The sequence below is a fragment of the Delphinus delphis genome, chromosome 16 (genome assembly GCF_949987515.2).
Source record: "Delphinus delphis chromosome 16, mDelDel1.2, whole genome shotgun sequence".
Taxonomy (NCBI): Eukaryota; Metazoa; Chordata; class Mammalia; order Artiodactyla; family Delphinidae; genus Delphinus; species Delphinus delphis.
In genome coordinates, this window is record NC_082698.1 from 82264349 (window position 1) to 82279780 (window position 15432).

General features: G+C 50.3%; 1 protein-coding gene across 2 annotated transcripts in view; it reads left to right on the forward strand.

The window, feature by feature from the left end:
* The first annotated feature begins 13078 nt into the window (after window positions 1-13078).
* The window catches only part of C16H1orf198 (chromosome 16 C1orf198 homolog), a 33414-nt gene continuing 31060 nt past the window's right edge, over window positions 13079-15432 (forward strand). For both annotated transcript variants that reach the window (XM_060035099.1, XM_060035101.1), the window contains exon 1: window positions 13079-13422. In XM_060035099.1, the coding sequence (XP_059891082.1) occupies window positions 13090-13422 (333 nt within the window). In that variant the 5' untranslated portion in view covers window positions 13079-13089. The remainder of the gene's footprint in view (window positions 13423-15432) is intronic.

Here is a 15432-nt window from a genome sequence, read left to right on the forward strand (position 1 = left end):
CGGTCATCTTATTCTGCTATAATTTCTAAAACACTGTTCCGATTATAGAGAACCATGTATAAGGTAAATATTGAGCAGAGTCCAAATTACCCTTGAATGCCATATTGAAGTCCGACAAACCATCTCTCCAGAAGTCCAACCACAACATGAAAACACAATACGTTTTTTTTCCAGCATGGGGATAGATTGCACTTTCTTATGTCCAGCACTACAGAAGGTAGTTTTTTTGCATTTAGCAGCCATTGTGGGGGGGGGGGATGTATTTTTAAACACTTCTTCTATGAAAGACAAACAAGAAAGAATTGAAACTGTGGAAGAGGGAAAAGAACTTTCCCTCTACCCTTCTGAGTTCTTGGCTAAGACCCCTGCAACAAAACGCAGATTAACAAGAGAAAAGCACACAGAAGTTTATTAACATGTATACCTCAGGTATAGCTGGGAGAAACCCAGGGAAAAATGAGAAACTCTCCAAGGTGGCTTAGAACTCCAGCTTAAATACCATCTCGAGCCTAAAGACAAAAGAAAGAAAGGTGTGGGGTAGAAGAGTTTTGGGAGGTTACCTGGAAAAGCATCGTAAACATGAGTGAAGCTTGTTATGCAGATCTGAGTCCAAGCTTTCTCCCTGGATAAGGGTCTAGTTGTCTAGGGGAATTAGCCTTTGTCTTTTCTGGTAGGAGGTGAGGGGGGACAGCTTTGCAAATTTACATCCTGCTTTTAGGCAAATAGGGGAAGAGCAGGGAGCTTTTCTGGTATCTTCTTCTTCCAATTGCCTTCAGCTCAAAATAATCCTTAGAACAAAATAGCATGTTTTAGGGTGGCAGGTTCTGCTACCCTTCAAGACTAACAGAGAACACAGCAGATTTGCATCTTCCTCTCTTGTACACACTGCAGGCACGTGCTTACGGAAAGGGTGGCATGGAACGTCACCCACACTGCCCCCTCTGTTAATTGTTTTTCTTTTTTTCTTTTTTGCTAAGCACCGATAATTCAATAGGTAGGAATTAAGCAGAGATATGATAGTATTTTGCTGACGTAGCTCCGATGGATGGGTCAAGGTGTCCACGTGCCTGCACTCGCAGCCCGTAGCCGTGCCAGTCAGAGCTGGCAGGGCCAAGGAGGTACCTGGGTGCCACCCTGTGCCACCGATTCACGTGGAGCTCCAAGGATTCTAAAACGTGTACATTCAAACACGGTCTTCCAGGTCTTTACGAAGGTACAGTTTTCAAGTTAGGAGGCTATAGCATATACTTTTTAAATAGTTTGTTACTCTGATTTATAACTTGTAGCTGTTGAGACACAGGGCATATGACCCTCTGCCTGCCCCCTTGCCGTGGCCCATGCATGTCAGGGTGGCTGACTGTGCATTCATCACTTTCTCCTGAGTCAGAGCGAGGAGAAGCAGTGGGGGCTCGGCCACTCGGCCGCACAGCACAAACGTCTTCACATCATGGTTGGGATGCTGTGTGGCTGTTCTCACCGTCTCTTCCCCATGCCTTCCTGGCTCATCCATCACCCCTCTTCTAGATCCTCTTATGCTGCAAGGAAAGCCTAATGCTCATTACGTCATTAGGTAGGGAATTTAAATTTCTGCACTGCATTTTGCTTTTTAGACCTTTGCTACTCAAAATGTGGTCCACAGGGCCTCAGCCTCAGCCCTGGAAGCGGGGTGGAAATGCAGAGTTTCAGCTGCTGAGGGGCAGCATTCACTCACTATTCCTTGGAATCCTAAGGACGCATTTGGAGGAGAGGCAGTCAGTGCTATAGGTAATCCTCAGGCAGGGAAGATGATGCCAGGGCTTGGGCCTTGCAGAAGAATAGGAAAACAGAGAAGGAATGGTGAGAAAAGCAGAAACAAATCCAGGACGGCAGCACGGCAGTGGAAGCCTGAGAGAAGAGAGCTTCCCACCAGGTCCCAGAGCCACCAGGCCTGGCTGTCTCGTTCAGCAGGGGGGACCCTGAGGCTTGGCGATGAGGGGACAGAGTACAACAGCCAGGTGTGTTCGGAGGGCCTTGTCTTATAGGGCCAGAGGGCAGGGGAAGATGACAAGAATCTGAAAGTGGTGAGAAAAAAGAACGAAATAAATAAGGAAATAGAGAGGAAGTCAGTCTACTTCTAAGAGATGAAACAGCTAGGAAATGTCCCCCACACATCTGAGTGATGAAGGGACCACGGAGACAGCACAGCAGCCCCAGTGCTTTGGGGGAAGCAGAGAAGGATCTTGGGCAGAGGGGGAGAACCCAGCCAGGGTCCAAGAAAAACCAGAGCTGGACACCAGTTAAAGGGATAAAAACAGATTTTATTCGGGACTATTGCAATAGGGCAAAAGACACCTCAGTATATAACAGGGCTCAATTCTGAATACAACGTGGGTAAGCGGGAGTTGATAGCCAAGGACCAGTGTGGGGACCAGTGGATGGACAATTACCCACGCATGGAAAATTATTATCATGGCCAAAGGCCCTCTGGGGGATGTGGGGAGGGAGTGGTGAGGAACCATGTCAGGTATGGAGGGTGGGGCTCTGGTTCAACTGACTTAGCAAGGTTCTTGCTGAAACTGGATCTTACAAAGAGGTCCGCAGATGGGCCTAGGAGAAGGTTCAGAAGTTTGGCCAACATAGAATCTTCATCCCTGGAGATGGAGGGGCAGATTTGGTCCCTCGCAAGGTGCAAACACCCAGCCGTCCTAGAATAACCCTGTGCACCCCACACGCCTCTCCACATCAGGCTGCCACGGCCATCGCTCTCATCTGTCTCCCCGGGCCCAGCTCCCTGGCCTCAGAGGTGCTGCCAGCTGAGCCACAGAGGGCTTCCTCGTTTCTCAGCCTCCTGGCCTAAGTAAGGACGTTCCTGGTCTGGCTGAAGACGGGAGAGGCTCCATGGTAAGAGGCCGCACTATCTAAAAACCCATCTGGGTGCTATCTCCCTTGCCTATGGTTCTGAGACCACGGGAATCCTGGCAGTAGTGGCTTTTCCAGGGCAAGCCGGGGTCCCCCTTGGACCGCTGAGGCTTCTGCACTCCATGTTTCCTTCCCAAATCTAGCTCCTCCAGGCACCGAGGCTCTGCTCCCCACTCCCTCCCCACAATGGCAGCCCTCCTCCTTGGCCTGGTTTCCACCCTCCCACAGTCACCCTCCCTTCCCTCCCACCCTTCCCGCTGTGATCCCAATCTCTTCCTGCTTCTTCCTCTACCTTCGCAGCCCATTCATGTCTGCTCCGAAATCTGGCAGCTCCCAGATCTTCCCCTCTGGTCCTCAAGGGTGGAGGTCTCTGCACACCACGTTCCTTACGAACGCGTGCCGTCAGCCATATCCCGCTCTGCTCTGGTGAAGGAATTTAATTCTGAGATCCTGACAGCTTCGAGAGCTTAATCTGTGCCAGGCGCTCTTCGCAGTACTTCATGTATGTGGAAATCTGTCCCCGTCACACTGCACCGACAGGGGTGACAGCACCGGGATGTGGGCTGCCCTGCTCCACATCTCACACCTTCTGCCCCTATAAGACATGCTTTCTCTTCGCAGCCCGTGATCTCCTCCACCGGGGGAGACACAGTCTTCCGGCTGGGGAACATTGGCCCCCATGGGGGAGAAGATGCAAAAGCACCCAGCAGAATGAAGGGCCAATCGTCTTCCTCAACCCAGAAAAAGCAGGAAAGTTGACATCCAAGATGTTTCTGACCTCTATGTACCAGGCTCCATGTGTATGTAGGAGAAAGAGGGATTTTTGGTTTTTTTGTGAGTTTCAGAAGCTTAGCTTTGAATGTCAGGAGGCAAACACTTCACATACGGAGCTCAGGCTACAAGAATGAGAGGGGCTGACAGCACCGTGATGGAGGTGGCAGGCTGGCGCGGCCGGGGGAGGTGAGTGATGCAGTGGACTCCCGGTGCGAGCGGGCCAGGGTGGAGACTAGTGGACCTGCAGGGGACGTTGAAGAGGCCCCTGGTGCTGTGTGACCCTGCGAAGCTGGCTTATTCTTTGGATGGGAGTTTGGAGACCGTCCTGTGGTCTCCTCCAAGGCCATGAAGTCTGTCTTCATGTCTCCGGGACCATTCGCCTGTCCACCTGGATGAACAAGCAAGGAGAGACTCAAGTGGCATCCAAAGGACACTTGAGAAAAAGCAGGCACCGTGGCCCAGGCCAGGGCTGGGCTGCCCATGGGAGGCGGGTCCTGTGAGTGGGGGGACATTGGCTGCAGGGTGAATGGGCACCGGGGAAACAGCAGCACGTCAGGTTCCTGCTCTGCACGTGCCGGTGGGCAGCCTCTGGGCTTCCGTGTCTGGGCTGGTAAATCTTTCCTTCACGAGGTGCTGTGAGGGGGAATGCCAGGCATGGTGAGGACCCAGTGGAGACTGCTCCCTTAGACCCACGCTGGTTACCTTGTCCACACCTATTAGATGATAAGCTGGCTGAGGGCAGGCCCTTGCTCACGCTTGCTTCCCGTGACTAGCCCTGTGTCTGGCGCACAGTGGATGAAAGAACAAATGAACATCAAGGAACAGGCCGTGAGGCACGCCAGCGTGAGACACCGTCTCCGCCACTGTGTTCCCTGAGTGCAAGTAAATCACTTTTCTCTGTCTTTACTAGTTTCCCCACCATTGGGGGAAGGCAATGGAACTTCCCTCTGTTTAAAATTTTTTATTAAAAATTTTTGTATGAAGGTATAATCGACATATCAGTTCCAGGTGTACAATATAATGATTCAATATCTCTGTACATTGCGAAATGATCACCATGATAAGACTAGTTACCATCTGTCACCATTATATAGTTATAGAAACTTTTTTCTTGTGATGGGGACTTTTAAGATTTCATCTCTTAGCAACTTTGAAATATGCAATGCAGTATTATTAAGTAGAATCACTGGGCTGTACATGGAATGCCCAGGACTTGTTTATCTTGTAACTGGAAGTTTGCACCTTTTTTTTTTTTTTGCAGTACGCCGGCCTCTCACTGTTGTGGCCTCTCCCGTTGCAGAGCACAGGCTCCGGACGCGCAGGCTCAGCGGCCGTGGCTCACAGGCCTAGCCACTCCGCAGCATGTGGGATCCTCCTGGACCGGGGCACGAACCCGTGTCCCCCACATCGGCAGGCGAACTCTCAACCGCTGCGCCACCGGGGAAGCCCGGAAGTTTGTTCCTCTTGCCCCTCCTCACCTTCTTTGTCCTCCCCTCACCCCCGCCTCTGGCAGCCACCAATCTGTTCTGTATACTTATGAGCTTGGTGTGTTTTCTTTTGTTCGTCTTTTTCTTAATAGGGGTGTTATCAGGACCTAGGTGCTAACGCGCTTACAGCACGCAGAGCTTCTTAGATGAAAGTTTCTATTAAACAGATGAGTTCAGCTTCAGAAAATTCCTTGACTTTGCCCCCAAATATATGACACACAGCAAGCTTGGCTTTTGTGTTTCTGACTCTGGTTTAGAGGAGGGTGCAGAGATTGTGCAATAGTTGGTTCCATCTAGCTCTTGGTTATTGATATAAAAACATAACTAATATTTCTGCAATGTAGTTTTCTCGACCTCTCTCTGGCCTCTGTTGTATGATGTTTTCAAAACAGCTTAATCAGACTCTCCATATTTCTGGGGTTTTAGCCTAACAGTTCTAGGGACTGAGGGAGGTCACTGAAGGGTGACAGCCTATAGGCGCTGGACCAGCAGGGAGAGGGGCGGGGCTGGGGGCGGCTGTGTGGAGGCGGGCAGGGAAGCTCCCAGCGGATGGCTCGCCCGTAGGCGGGCATGCAGCCACCTGTGTAACCACGGTGGGCTCCGCGGAGCCACTCAGGTCAATGCCCACGGTGTGCCGGTGGGCATGGATGCTACGGTTACCACACTACAGCGAGAGGGGATGCAGTAAGGGTCAGTGACATGGCATTTAAACCAAACTTTCAAGAATAGGTAGAATTTGGACAGGTGGTCGTGAGGAAGAAAGACTTCCTAACCAAATGGACGGCTGGGCACAGAGCTAGGAACAAGGATGAAGGTGATCGCCAGAGAGAGTTTGGGCCTAAAGTGGTGGCAAAAAGAATGAAATTGGGTCATTTGCAGAGACGTGGATGGACCTAGAGTCCGTCATACACAGTGAACTAAGTGAGAGAGAGAAAAACAAATACCGTAGATTAACGCATTTATGTGGAATCTAGAAAAATGGTAGAGATTCACAGGGTAGGAACAGAGACGCAGATGTAGAGAAGGGACGTGTGGACACAGGGTTGGGGGAAGGGGTGGGTGGGATGAATCGGGAGATTAGGTTTGACTTATATACACCACCATGTGTAAAACAGATAGCTAGTGGGAACCTGCTGTATAGCTCAGGGAGCTCAGCTCTGTGCTCTGTGATGACCCAGATGGGTGGGATGGGGGATGGGAGGGAGGTATAAGAAGGAGGGGATGTCTGCATCCGTACAGCTGATTCACTTTGCTGTACAGCAGAAACTGACATAACAGTGTAAAGCAACTATATCACAATAAAAAAAAAAAGGGAGACACCCAACTGGAGGCGCTGTGAAAGAGGAGGCTGGCAGAGGCAACTTGGAGGGAGTGGCTTGGAGTTGGGAAGGCCGGCCACGCCAGGACGGATGACGGGACCTGGAGTATGGTGGGGACATTGGGGAAAGGATGAAGAGATACTTCGAAGACCATTACGAATGTGATACAACTTGTTTTTTGAGTCGACCTCTAGGATGAAGTCGTGAGCTGTATCACAACATGATGGGGGCCAAGTTGTTGGTGAGATTCCCTCCTCCACCCACCTCTCATCGGTTTGACAAGTACTTATTAAGGGCTCCCCTTGGGCACTGGCCAGTGACTGTCATTTACTCAAAGGCGGGAGCTGCTCTCCTTTACTTCCTGTCTTGCAGGTTAGACGGGGTCAGGTTCACTGACAACAGCACATATATTTCATATTTTCAGTGTTCAGTAGCATCTCACTCTCTGTTTGGAAATGTGAGTGACTCACAGTACTTGACAATTTTAATGTATCAAATGTTTAAACAACATCTTCACAAAAATTAAAATACAATCACAGAAACTTAACAGACAACCGTTTTCATTTCTCCATAGTCATTTTCATTCTCCAAAGCATCTTGGTATTTTGATAATATTTCAAGTTAAAAAGATTCAAGGACATAGATCAAATCCAAAAAGGGACCATAGAGTGAAAATACTATGGTCCTCGAAAGTCAGTCTTTTGAACTTCATAAAGTTTTAACCGAGTGCCTGAGCTCTGGCTAACGATGAAAGAGGTAAGGAGCAAGCTGCCTAGTGTCTCCCGTGGAGCAGAGCTCCAGGGGCTTCTCCTGAACTCCCCCAGGGAGCCTGGACAACCATCTACAGAGCTCAAAGTGGTGACATCCACAAGCCAAGAGCCAGGAGCCCATTTGACAAACGTCAGGGCAGCTGACATGAAGAGAAACACAGGAGGAAGAAAAACACATTCCGCATCGGGGAGTGTGTACAAGTTGAGCGCAGATTGTTTAGAGGAACAGAGAGAGAGGAATTCCCTTTACTTCTCAATCAGTAAATCATTGCCACATACTTTAAAAAAACTTATTTATTTATTTATTTATTATTTATTTTGGCTGCACCGGGTCTTAGTTGCGGCATGTGGACTTCTTAGTTGCAGCATGCAGACTCTTAGTTGCGGCATGCATGGGGGATCTAGTTCCCCGACCAGGGATCAAACCCGGGCCCCCTGCACTGGGAGCGTGGAGTCTTACCCACGGACTGCCAGGGAAGTCCCCATTGCCACATACTTTTGTCTCTCCTCTCCATCAGCCATTTTTTATCTCCTTCATCCTCTCTCTAACTACATCTATACATTCTCAGTAAGCCAGAGATTTTATATGAATTTGAAGCCATTTCCACATTGTCTGGGTTCAGGCCGCTAGAAGGATACAAACAACAAATACTTATTTCTCATAGTTCTGGAAACGGGGACCCAAGATCTAGGCGCCAGCAGACCCGGTTCTGCCTGCTTCCTGCTTTGCAGATGGCCTGTTGGTGTCCTCACACGGTGGGGAACAGTGAGAGAGGCAAGCTATCTTGTACCCTCTTATCAGGGTACTATCCCATCACGAGGGCTCCACCCTCAGGACCTAATCAGCCCCCAAAGACCCCACCTCCAAATACCATTCCATTGGGAATTAGGGCTTCAACATGTGAATCTGACCTACAGTCCATAACGCACACGTACAATGCCAAAAATGTTGGCATTGTTCTTTCCAGGACAGAAAAGTCTATCTGAGGGGGACTTCCCTGGTGGTCCAGTGGTTAAGAATCCGCCTCCCAATGCGGGGGACGTAGGTTTGATCTCTGGTTGGGGAACTAAGATCCCACATCCTAAGGGGCAACTAAGTCTGTGTGCCACAACTACTGAGCCCGTGTGCTCTGGAGCCCGCACGCCGCAACTAGAGAGAAGCCCTCGCGTCACAACTAAGACCTGACGTAGCCAAAAATAAATAAATAAATATTAAAATAAAAAGGTCTACCTGAGATCAAATTATAAAGGAGACAAACTGTCTCTTTTGTGCCTACCTACCTTCTCTTCAGTGTGGGTAGTCATGGGGACTTCATTTGGGCTAGGTCTTAAGGATGGAATTTCTATAGTTGGCGACAGTGGGGTGGGAATTTCAGGTGAAGGGGAAAAAGTGAACAATTGCTTCTGGACTTATTTATATTCTTACAAAGGACTAAAAATTGCAGAGGCTTTTCTAAATGGAACATTTTGGACAGGGAGGGTCTTGTTGTTTTCAAGAGGTCTTTCAGCATTTTTCGCAGAGCAGTTAAGCCGGTTATCTTTGCTACGTAAAGTATGGTGTTGACAGGGAAGGACCCAGCTTTGAGCCTCACGTGGATTACGCAGCCTTACCCAGAGAAGGTGATTCTGCTCCTGTTGGAACAGGGAGTGTCTCACACCTGCCCGGACGTGGTGACAGACCGTGGTTGTGTCAGTGAAAACTCTCCCTCCAATGGCAAAAATAACCCAAACCTTCAACATATTCACAGCACATTTCCTGCCCGTAGTAGATTTGTAAAATCATCTCCTTGCCTTTTCTTTCTTGCTGCATCTCTTTTTTGTCTTGGTCAAGAACACTGCCCTCCAATCATACAGGGAAGTCGGTCTTCTAAATACACCAGACCGACTCTCTTCCATCTCCTGTTCTTTCTGGGTGTGGGAGTGACGAACAGAGAACAGTCCTCTTTCATGGCAGCATCTGGAATAACCAGAACCAGATGCAGGAATGAATCATCCTCCTCAGGGAGCCTGCCTGCATCCAAGCTGAAAGCGTCAGTAAGGAAGGCTGGCTTTATCTACCAGCCGACTGCCTGCTATGTCACCAACAGAGTCCCTTCCCAAAACTGTCATGTTTGCCACAGTGCGTGGCATTTCACCATGAGCGTCAATAACCGGCTTGTAAAATGTCATAGCTGGTCACTCGGCTCTTAGAAGCAGGGCTAGAATGCGTGCCCTGTGGTTTCCCACGAGCTGGCAGTGTCTTCATGGGGGGAGTGGGCTCACAAATGGTTTGTTTGGGACAACAAATTCATTCAACAGACATTTGTACTAACTGGCTGAGGGAGGGCCTTTCGCACGTGTCACCCACCCCTCTCATTTGACGTGCTACCCTTGAAGGCTGGTATCGTTGTCTCTGTATCAAAAATGAAGGGATTGGGCTTCCCTGGTGGCGCCGTGGTTGGGAGTCCACCTGCCGATGCAGGGACACAGGTTCGTGCCCCGGTCCGGGAGGATCCCACATGCTGTGGAGCGGCTGGGCCTGTGAGCCATGGCCGCTGAGCCTGCGCGTCCGGAGCCTGTGCTCCACAATGGGAGAGGCCAGGAGAGTGAGAGGCCCGCGTACCGCAAAAGAAAAAAAAAAAAAAAAAAAGTGAAGGGATTGAGGCTTCAACAGGTTTTGAGCACCTCTGTGGTGGCCAGGTGCCTGACCACGGCACCCCACTTCAGGTGCACCCGACTTCATTGCCTCTGGGCTTTTCCCCAAAGCCACTGAATCTTGGCAGCCCCCAGGTCTCCCAGAGGTGCCTGCAGGGCAGCCTCCAACCCTGGGGATGGCCTTGCTGTTTGCGTCTCTGTCAATAGGTTTAAGAAAGGTGCTGACCTGGGGAGGGGAGTTCCAGGCCAGCAACTTTAGCTGAGACGTCAGGCGTATAATGGAAATGTTCATGATTGTCTCGGGTATTCAGTTATTATACTGAAAAAATGAGTGCTGTCTTTTACTAATGAGTAATTTGGAAGCTTTAATAAACTGTAGCCATAAACCCAGTTTATTATTAATAATCCAGTAATTAACCTTAGACACATTAATCTAATGTTAGAGATTTAACAAAAGGCAAAGGCACCTCTGTTTTGTGACTCTCCGTTCCATCACATGAGGGGCGACGGGGGATGATCTCAGGTGAATTTTTTTCCTTTCATGGCTCAGTATCTTTATCTGTAAAGATGGGATAATAATGTAAACTATGCAACATTCGTTCCTTTCTTCATTTATAATTCATTCAGCAAATAGTCACTGAACCCTTAACTCTGAATCAGGCACATGCTTGTTCCCAAGAGTAAACAAGACAGATAAGGATCTCCCTACTGTGGAGTTTACATTCTGGTGGGGACTCCAGAACTCTTCTGAGAAAAACAGCTGAAATGACACTGGCCAAGAAAGAGCTCCACAGTTCAAGACACCGAGACAGTTTAAACTTTAGTTAAAGCACTCTTTGCTGTGTCTCCCTAGTTCTTAAGAAAAGCCTTCTAGGAACAAACACCAAATGCCTCAATAAAATGTTGATGAATAAAGGAATGCTCTTTGGAACAGCGCAAGGTTTTACAGCATTTCAGAGGGTCAGTGACCACATGCTTGTCTCTTCATTTTGTGAAGAGCCCACTGGCTAAACCAAATCCACAAAGGACACGGCAGCCTGCCTCTATCCAAACTCTTGCCTAAGAAGATGCTTAGCGCTCGAATCATCCCACTATTTCACCTTACTACATATTTGGGGTTGGGCTATCTTTATTCTCCTGAGAAGACGCTCGGGAGAATTAAATGTCTCTGACAGATGACTTTGCTGAAATTAGGAGATAAATGGGCAGATAGATAGATTCACTATCTATTCACTATCTACCTATCTATCTGCCCATTTATCTCCTAATTTCAGCAAAGTCATCTGCCAGAGCCATTTAATTCTCCTGAGTGTCTTCTTTTAATTTGGAAGAAATTTTCTTTTAGTTACCCCTTATCACCAAGATCATGGATTTTACATACTTTGGCTGACGTCCCTGATTTACTTCATACTATGTTTATATTATGGCTTCTCTAGTAATAAATTATATTCGATCTGAAACACTTAATCGGGTTGTGCTTTTCTGCAATCAACATTTATTGTTGCAATTGCTGTGAAAACCACATGCAACCAAGTTTCTAATAGCACAGAACCCTTTCTATGTGACTTTCAAAGCAACCTTAAAGATGTTAATTAAATTTCAAGAATACATCTTTAAACATCACCCACCTTATTAAACAAGTCTTAGAGGTGAGAAAGTAGGATTCAGGTTGGTGTATTGAGCCTATATAAAATAGACTTATCTAGAGATAGAATAGTACCAAAAAACTCAACCTCCTGGCCTCTATAGACCTTCAAATACTGTGCAATCCAGGCTATTACTTCGTGGCTTTTCCCACTGCTTTTCAATATGGTATGCTGATAACACTGTTGAGAGCAATATGTTTTATTGCAGAGCTTGTCACATTCATGGCATTCTAAAAATATTTTCTAAGGAATTCTGCGCCAGAAGATAAGGCCATCTCACATTTAAAACAGAACCCTGCGAGTTATTTCTATGACTGTGTTCAGAATTATCCAAGTGCTTTATTGTTATTATTTGAGGCAACACTGGTTTATAACACTATACAAGTTTCAGCATTAGCCAAGTGTTACTTCAGAGGCAATGACCCTAAGTAACAGCTGAAATGCAGTTTTTTGTTTTAAATGTGGACATTTAATTCTCACCTGAGACCTGTTACAGTCAAATCAGCCAGAAAGTAAAGCAGATGAGGGCTCTGTATAATTTTAATCGTTGTGCTCTGGGGCACATTTCAAAATGGCCCGGCTGACCTGCCTATGAAAACTTTCTGCCGCTCTTCAGTTGGTTTGCAAACCTCAAGCCGCCTAGAGTTCTCGTGATTTTCGTGAGATTCCAAGAGAAAGCAAAGGCCCCGCGGCCGGCTCGGGGAATACGTCTTCACCTGCAAAAGCACAGCGAAGTGCAGGTGCACCAGCCCGCCGGCCCCAGATGCCTGCCGGCAGTTCCACACTCCCTTTTAGGGAAAGGCACTGTGAGCTACCCGGCACTTCATTTTACTCCTCTCTTTAGGAGGCACGGAAACTGATTTTCTTTCGCCATTCCCGACACCAGTCCAGTCTCCCCAGCTCGTACCTTCGGCGCCCTCGCTGCCCTGAACCCCCGACCCCCTTCCATCAGCTCACCGCGCCAGGACCCTGGCCCAGGTTTGGGACAGCTCAAAGAAAGCGTAAAAGATGGCTCGGCAGGGAAAGGGAATACAATGGGCATAAGGCGGCCGGTGGCTCGGACCAGAAATGCCGCACTTCGTAAGGAGAAAAAAGTTTCCTTTGTCAAACAAGTGACCACGTGGCGCTATGGCGGTCACCCCCAACAGTCCCGTCAGGCTGCCAGGCGCGGACCTGGGGACGCGCCAGCCACCTCCGGCGCTGGCCGAGGGGAGCCCCGAAAAGCGGGGGCCCCGCTGTAAGCCCTGAGAGAGCGGATCCGGAGGACGCAAGGAGGCGCGAGACGGTGGCTCTGGGAGCTTCGCTGAGGGCGGGGCTCCCGGGGGGAGAGGGGCGAGGAGCGCAAGGTTCCCGGAAGCAGCGGGGCACAGGGGGCGGGACCCTCGGGGGCGGTGGCGCGGAGGGCGGGGTCCCCGGCGTTGGGCGGGCGCGGGGGGCGCGGCTTCAGGGACTGGGCGGGAGGCGGGGTCGCTGGGGCCTTGGGCGCCGGGCTCCGGGCCGCGGAAGGGCGCCGTTCGCGGGGCGGGGCGGGGCGGGGCGGGGAGCGGCGGGCAGGCCGGGCATGGCGTCCATGGCGGCGGCGATCGCGGCGTCGCGCTCGGCCGTCATGAGCGGGAACCGGCCTCTGGACGACAGGGAGCGGAAGCGCTTCACCTACTTCTCATCGCTGAGCCCCATGGCCAGGAAGATCATGCAGGACAAGGAGAAGATCCGGGAGAAGTACGGGCCCGAGTGGGCGCGGCTGCCGCCCGCGCAGCAGGACGAGATCATCGACCGGTGCCTGGTGGCGCCTAGCGCCCCGGCGCCCCGCGACTCCGGGGACCCCGAGGAGCTGGCGCGCTTCCCCGGCCTGCGCGGGCCCACGGGCCAGAAGGTGGTGCGCTTCGGGGACGAGGTAGGTGCGGAGCGGGCCGGGCTCCCCGCCCCCCGAGGCGCCCCCGGCCGGGCGGACCCCTGCCCGCTAGCAGCCGCCCCCGCCAGGCGCGCGGGCAGGGGCTGGAGAGGAGAAGGCGCAGGAACCGGGGTGGGTGGGACGGGCGGCCCGGAGCCGGAGGTGTGGGGCTGGGGGGCTCCCCGGGGCAGTTCGTGGAGGACCGCCGAGAGAAGGAAGGAGGTCATTCCAGACCCTCCATCTGGAGCTGCCCCACCGGGCCGCAGGGGACCCGAGACTTGTCAGACCAAAGTGCCAACAACAAGGGATTTTAAGCCAGGCAGGCCTGGGTTCTGATCCGTTCTGCCATTCAGCTCTCTGGCCGTGGGTGACCTAACCTTCTAGAACCTCAGTTCCCCCCGGGAATAATAATATCCCCCCTGGCCTGCCAGGGGAGGCAGTCAGCCTTTTATACGTAATAATATTACTATTTGTGATGGGCTGTGTGCGGAGAGTGAAATTGTCCAGCAAGGTAACAAGAAGCAAGAGGTGCCTTCCAAGATTAGGAGGCAAAACCCGAAGCCCTAAGATGTTTCCGAGTGAGCCCGATGAGCTGCTTAGTTTTGGGAATGAGTACGGTGGCCTCCTTTTTCCAGTGAAAAACGAGGGATACGTGCAAATGAGCTGTCGCAAGCCTTTGGGACATATAAGGGCATGCCTGGGCCTCTGACCTAGACACTCTGCTGGGCCTTCTAGAGGGCTGGACATTGTGGAGGAAGAAACACTGAAACTAGAAAAAACTCAGGGGTGACCCATACTAAGTCACAAAGGCCTGAGTGTTCTCCGAAAGTCGGCCTTTTCCTGGAAACGTGTTTAACTAAAACCTGTTTGGTGCCAAATCTGCGGCTCTTTGGCTTTTCAGACTCAACTTTTGTGGTGAGGGTCAAAGAAGTCCAAAGGAGCCTGCAGTATACAGGGAAATCTGCAGCCCTGAGAGCTCTGAGGCTGCAGGCAGGAGGGGCTGGGCTTGGAGAGGTTTTCCAAGGAAGTCGTAGACTGTGGAAGGAATTCTAGTTGAGGATGAGGTTTTAATCTGATTTTCCGGCGTGGGTGTGCTGAGACATTTATTAATACAAAATGTTTGTGGTCATAAACCCGCTTTCACATGGGGGAAGTGTGAGAGAGCGAAACTTTGCTTGCAACATTGCCTTATACTGACAGAATTAAAAGAAGAGTCTTCCATGGATTTTAAACTCTGAAGGCTTCGCCAGGAAAAAAACGAGGGTGTGGTAACGGAAGAGATGAGAATATGGGTTTAAAATGTAAGCCCAGAGCTGAAGCATTTTTAGTGTGAACATATGCATCTCTCTAAAGACATTCGCAGGGCTGGGGCTCAGATTTGGGTGATGGAAAAGCAGGCAGCCCCTCTTTGGAAAAGTCACGAAGAAATAAACTGTGAGAAGAAATAAACCCGCAGGTACTTACAGATGTTGCAGGGTCCCTGGCATTTCCCCTTAGCTTGCTGTCTGGCTAAGAATATCCGCGTGCCCGCTCACCATCCAAAAGCCCGTGCCATATAAGGGTCCAGCGTGGCTGATAAGGAGAGATGTGGCCAAGTGAATTTTGTGCTCCGATTCCTTAACTGCGTGCCGGACTGAGCTGTTTGCGAATTTGTAAACGCAAAGCGATTTAACGGCCAACAGAACTTTTTGCTGTGGGACCTACATGTCCTTCCAGGAGCACGGGAGCCCTGATTTTCAGCTTTGCAAAACGGGTTGCAAGTATGTCCTGGAATGCCTCCGACCAACCTCTCAGCACAGATGGCTGAGGGACGGTGAGTTTGAGGACAGGTACGGAGGTACCTTGCTCAGAGCTTTTTTTGTTGTTGTTGTCTCCCCCTATCCTCCTGCAGCGGCTGAGCGATTTCATCCCACTAGGGAGTTTAAAATGTGTTAGCTGGACTTGGCAAGAGGTTGGCACCAAAGTGGAGTTGGTGGTCTCGTGCCCAAGAGGAGGGTTGTACTTGGAGGAGGG